This window comes from Branchiostoma floridae, unplaced genomic scaffold, assembly GCF_000003815.2.
Source record: "Branchiostoma floridae strain S238N-H82 unplaced genomic scaffold, Bfl_VNyyK Sc7u5tJ_488, whole genome shotgun sequence".
Taxonomy (NCBI): domain Eukaryota; kingdom Metazoa; phylum Chordata; class Leptocardii; order Amphioxiformes; family Branchiostomatidae; genus Branchiostoma; species Branchiostoma floridae.
The window spans coordinates 14,337-20,521 of record NW_023365880.1 but is presented as its reverse complement, the minus strand read 5'-3'; the positions used below and the strand labels follow the sequence as shown (position 1 = coordinate 20,521).

The following is a 6,185-nucleotide window of genomic DNA, read 5'->3' as shown; positions in this document are numbered from 1 at the left end:
AGGAAGTGTGCCCCAAACTGGTACAGCACAGGTAGTTTTGACGTGAGTGCAGATTGCATTTGCAAAGAAGGAAGAGTGTCCAAAATCATTCCAGTGCTGATACTGATAGTCTGTATGTGGCTACAGATTTGTCTGATCTGAGAAATTAACAATGGTAATCCTATGTTACCAAGGAAGTGAATGCTGCTAATCCATCTGTGCCTTACAGTTTTTACTCAGTAATACTGATCAAGTCAATGAACAAGAACCTTTTATCAATGTATGTCAATGTTATCTATATTAAGATTACATTTTAGAAACAGTAATCTGGATTTTAAGGTGGTTATATTTAAAGTAATTCAAGAATCTTATACATCTATGTATAATGGTTAACTGTCAGAAGAATAATTATTCTATGGGTGTTAATACTGTAGTTTCTTAGTTAAGAGGGAAAGAGATTAAATGATGAATTATGCTGTATATTTTGCCAAGGAGAATTCAAATTGAAGGAGAGCAAAGTGGGACAATTTACAAATGCTTATCTAAACTTAATTTCCATTGCATTACTCTATTGTATGAGAAATCGAATTGATGGCTGCTACCAAACAGAAATAGTTTTTTCTATAGTTCAATTATACTCTATCGGTACAGTAAGTGAGTAGATTTTTATGTTCAAGGTTATGGTGCAAACATTTTAGATATATTCCAAACACCTGTGTAGGTATCTTAGAAATAAAAAAATCTATGAAATGAAGTACATTTGTCTCTTGATTGTTGATATGTTGTAATAGATAAAAAAAAGTAGTGCAAATAGTAAAATGCATCAGAAATGTTTATTAAGTAGCAACATTAATTGAAGTACAGTTGAACATATTTTGTAACTTCCCTTCCCACTGTATCATGTAACTACATTACTAGTATTTCCCATCAACCCCTTTATTTTCAATCTGATAAAACCATTTAATATGTCATTATACTATAATTAAAATTGATGTGACCAAAAAATATACAGCACATTAAGGTTACCAACCATACATTATTGAATAGCACACATAGAATATATGTTTCTCAAAACTTGTACATACAAATGTATATAACAGTGACTAAAATTGTACACAGCTAGACCTGGTGATTAGTGATCTGTGTTTTTGAGGCTCTTTCAGATATTACAAAAGTACCCAAGAAACAAATTGTTGATGTCACGTATCAGCAAGATCACGTGGCAATAAGACCACACGTCTATAACTCTCACGAGTTTACAGTCTGAAATGATTGGTTATCAGTACTGATCCAGAAGAAGGCAACAGTGGTCATTAAAAAAATTGGACTCAAGTTAGTTCATTAAAATGGTGGACCCCCTAGTGTTGACTGACCACTAGTGGTGCGTACCGAAGCTCACATTCCGGTTCAGGTCCGGACTCGAGTCCAAAGATTCCGGTTCAGGTCCGGACTTATAAGTCCGTTTTTTTTACGGTCGCTAAAGTTTCCCAATTAACGTTAGACACAAGCATAAAGCGACTTGCTCTACTGCGGCGACCCATTTGCGTATCCGGCGCCCGCCGCTGGGCCGCATGCTATCAAAATATTGCCAAAGACGACTGCATCATTTTCAAAGGTGTAGAAACATCGATTTTTAATAAAAACTATCGGGAAATCACGGCAAAATTCGACATTTTCCGCTTGTTTTTTTGACGGCCGAAATTTCAAAATGGCGCTTGCGAGGTCATAGGGGTCAATGGGATAGCCTACTGTAATGCGGGTAGAAATTATGCGTGCGGTGTTTTTATCTTCTACATTCAACCGTAAAATTAATTTTAAATTTATTCGTTACAAAGATAAATGCAGGAGGTATAACATAAGTTCATGAACTTAAAACTTTTTCTAAAATAGAACGTGCCGGTGTTTCTTTCTAAAAAGCTACTCACCCATGCTTTCAGTGAAGTATCCCGGCAAGCGGCAAATGTCATTTACAGTCGCCGCGCCCGAGATTTGTTTTAGCTTGTTTATCTTGGAATTTTCTTCATTTTTAGAAGAAATGGGACTTAAAACACATACCAGGAGATAAACAAATCCACATGCTTTATTTTCACGGGTAATATTGCTAAAGTCAACCTGTCATTTTTGCCGCGTTGCCGGATTTTGAAAGAAGGTTGCCGCGGCGCGACCATGTGCTTGGCTTATGGCGGTGGGACAATACGCAGAAATACGTTATTTTCTGGCCTGTTGGCTGCGATTAAAAAGTTACATAGGCATCTAGCGTTGTTTTTGGATGTTACTAGCATACAACAAGAAATAGATTTCCGGTTTTCCAGAAAACCGGTTTTTGAAGTTCCGGTTTTAACCGGACTTGAACCGAAAGTTATAGCAAGTCCAAGTCCGGTTCGGCGAACCGGTACGCACCACTACTGACCACCCACCCTTCCCTCTCCCTTATAAGTTCCTCCTGTTGCCATTGTAGCTCCTGGTGAAGTAGGAATCATGAGAGTTTTTGATGAGGTTCATGCTGTCAACAACAAGTCCATCCTGAAAGAGACAAGTAAGCATTTGACAGAGTGTAATGAATGATTGGATATATGATCCCTCGAATCTAAGTTTTCATGTACAACTACAACTTTTTGGTACTCAAAAGCTATGTTGCTACATTCATGTTAAAGGAAATTTAAGGTACATATACTACAAACTATACAGCTGCAGTCAGTACCTGTTGATGTTCAATGCACCAGAAAATGTTTGGTAACCATACCATGATAAAGAAAAAAATCCATGGACTGATGTGATGTATTATGAAGTCACAAAGTCATATACATATACATGTACTGTAATTCAATTTTAGTTCAAAGGTGGCTGTCTCACCTGGTCATCTGACACCTGTTCTAGGTACAGGTGTGTTGAGTTCACGATTGTCATTCGGATGTAGCCATAGTCATCCAGACGGAAAGCACTCCATGGTTTAGGGTTGGGGACGAATGGCGTCAGCCTCTCTTTGCAGCCCTAAAATACATGTACATTAATAAGTCTTTACTGCACCTAAAACTCAACAACAACTGCAGCAGTTTTGATCCATTACTGGATCAGCACTGAACTGTGCAACCTGTCATACACCAATGTAAAAAAGGCTACATAGCCTTTTCTGAAGGTCATAGGGACAGTGGGAGGTAATCCACTGTGTCTTGGTCACAGTATGGGAAGGTGGAACCAATCCCTCTTCTTCTAAAGCTTTTACTGGTAACATACCCAGTTCACAACCAAAGTCAGGTACAGTACCTATTTTAAGACTTGGGTGGGGTGAGGAAGTGCCTTTTTCAAGGGCACAACATCAGTGGCATGTTAAGATTTGAATGTAGTGCCTCTGGGTTCAGGGCCAAACACCTGAACCATTACGCAAACACGATACCATGCACATTCAATAAAATCTTGTACTAAAACAGGTGGTCTGATTAAGAACAGAAGAGTGTTGACTTACAGCAGACCCAGTGATGATGTGGACAGGTGCCTGAGGATTTGTGTAGGGCTGGCTCTCACTACCATTCATCACCTGGTGGAGGCAGGAGCAACATGAATATAAAATATGTATCAACAGCAAGTTAAAACATGACAGTTGGACAACCTACTTCCATATTCTATCAAGAGAAGCAATAACTCCCAGCACCCAGCCCGACTGATTGGCCCCCTTGCATTGGGAGGCCCTGGCAGTAAGAGATTGTAGTAGCCTTAATATGAAGATTACCAGTAAGATGTGTAGTATGTTACTGATGAACTATGCCCAGAGTCTACTTTTTGTTCTAGTTACTCAAAGACGAAGCATTCACTATTGTCTTAAAAGGTAGAGTCTGAGTACCATTTTATCATACACTGGCCACAGTCTCTCATAGGAATGCTCGTGAGCCCAGATGGTCAGATCTACACCTGTAAGGAGGTAAAGGGACAAGTTAAGAATATGGGGCTCATGTAAAATCAGGTATGAACCAAGATTGATGCCAAATTTAGAAAATATTACATTACATATCATACAACTTTACCATATTTGTACAACAGATCCTCTATCCCTGGCATGCCTTGCTTTGGTATACCCTGCCTTACCTAAGTAGGAAACAAGAAATGTTAAAATTACATTTTGTAAATCACACAGGGATAAGCCCTTAAAATGAAATGTTTCAACAAGGAGCTAGAGTCTTAAAACAATGCAGCTAAACATTGCTTTGAGTGAAATACAATAAAGTGTGAAATAACAAGTTTGATACATTTAATACAGTCATGTAAAACATCCATGTATTACAGTAATAACAAAAACACAAGGGTTGCAAGCCAATGATAAAATATGAATTGCACTTTTCTTTGGATACACTTACAAAGCTTTCATCCATGATACAGTCCTTTGCCACATTGGAGCAGTACATCGGCCTGTGACCCATCAGGATGATCCATGGCTGCTTCTGACGCTGTCCTGCTGTGTTTGCAGCCTGACATACATAAATACATACCGTAATTTAAGGTCAGAAAAATGAATAGAACAAGAAAGTTCACATTTGTAAGCAATACATGTCAAACTTAACCTTTACATGGTCTAGCCTAACAAACTACTGCTCAGTTTATCCTTTATTATATTAAAAAAAAAACATTTATACAGGGTGACCAGCACCTCCAGGCCAGCTCTATCCTGCCACTTACTACATTATGTTATCAAATACCACAGGGTGTCTATCAAACCTCTGGCAGCCATGGTGACAATCTGGTCCAGATTATTGATCATATGTGTTTGAAAGGGAAGCAGAAACAGAGCAAAAGAAATATGTTTTCCTTTCGTGAAAGTAAACAGTACAGTGTATTTGGTTTTAAAAAATATAAAGAGTCTGACCATGGGCAAGTATTACCAGTACCAGAAGTATTCTGGGTGATTCCAAGAAAATATCATATATAGGTCGTCCTTTCACAAAAGACAAACTCCAAAAAGGCCCTATGGGCACCACCAAACTGTAAGCACCCACCTCCAGGTCTCTGTGCAGCCACTCCCTCTGCCTGATCACCTTGTCCTTACTGCCCTCTTCATCCAAGTACCACACCTCTGTGTTGATGGAGATGATGTGGGCTGGTCCAATGTTGAAACTTAGTTTGCGGGAAAAAGAAAGTTGAGATTCTTTATTCCAAAATGTTGTATATCCATCAACCATTATCATCTTGCAGGTGCCTAGATTTGTCATGGTCACCAGAGTAATAGAAGAGTATTTGGTTAAGTAAGGTCAGTCAGTGAAACATGTAGGAAACAAGCAGAAGATCTTGTAGCAGGATTTATCTTCAGCAGTATCCTGTGCTGTCAACTTGCCAAACCCCATAACCAATACATATTCCATGCTAAACAGGCTACCTTAGCTAGGCTGAATGTTAAAAGATTATTGGTGCATCACACTACTTCTGTCCATCTCTTAGTCTTACCTGTAGAACATGTCTTTGTCATGACTCCCAGGCATGGTGAACCTGTTGATGTAGTGGGAGAAGTTGCTAGAGAGAGAAAGAGGAACAATTTTAAAGTGGCAAAATCTAATTTTCTGCGCTTTATACAACTACAAACTCACCTCAAACCAAATGTATTGCAATCAAAGCTACACAGCCCGAACAAGCCCCTTCTTTTGTACATCACTGCTTGGCATGACAAGACAGACGGTGTATTCATAAAATCTTACCAATCACAGACGATGATCATACATCACAATTAAGTACAAACTCACTATGCGATCTCATGGTTGCCCACACATGTCATGTATGGGAGATAAGCAGCAATAGGCTGGATCAGCGACATGAAGGCATCCCCAACCTCTCCATCTTTCTGTAGATGTATTCAAGACAGAGTTAGCATACTGTATCTGCTAGTAGGAGAGCAAACTGCAGTATGTACCAAAAATGTGTATTTTATGAAACATGACAAAAGATGTTTGGGGTAATTTTACATCTATTTTAAGACAGTGTACTGATGCCTTTGCTTGTAGTAGTAGTAGAGAGTAGAGTAGAGTAGAGTCATACAGTGTATGCCTGTAACATTACTGAATATTGTAGAATGTTTGACAGCAAGTTGAAAATGTGTATTACTAAACTGAAAATGTGTGTATTACTAAACAAACGGAAAAGTGTATTACTAAACAAACGGAATTGTAACTACCATTTTAAGTAGAAGTGTTTTACTTACATCATTCATGTCATAGGCAAAGTCACCT

The 6,185-nt window shown here is 38.6% G+C and overlaps 1 protein-coding gene across 1 annotated transcript; it reads right to left on the bottom strand.

Annotated features, from left to right (window-relative positions):
• Positions 1-792: 792 nt before the first annotated feature.
• LOC118408879 (acid phosphatase type 7-like) lies at positions 793-6,183 on the bottom strand (the record flags this gene model as incomplete). Its single annotated transcript, XM_035809739.1, is given in 11 exon segments — positions 793-1,352; positions 2,390-2,502; positions 2,833-2,970; positions 3,443-3,514; positions 3,818-3,885; positions 3,999-4,059; positions 4,329-4,439; positions 4,965-5,082; positions 5,410-5,475; positions 5,703-5,800; positions 6,158-6,183. Coding segments are annotated over 10 exon segments (851 nt in total), but the record flags the coding sequence as incomplete, so codon positions are not given.
• Between the last annotated feature and the right edge of the window lie 2 nt (positions 6,184-6,185).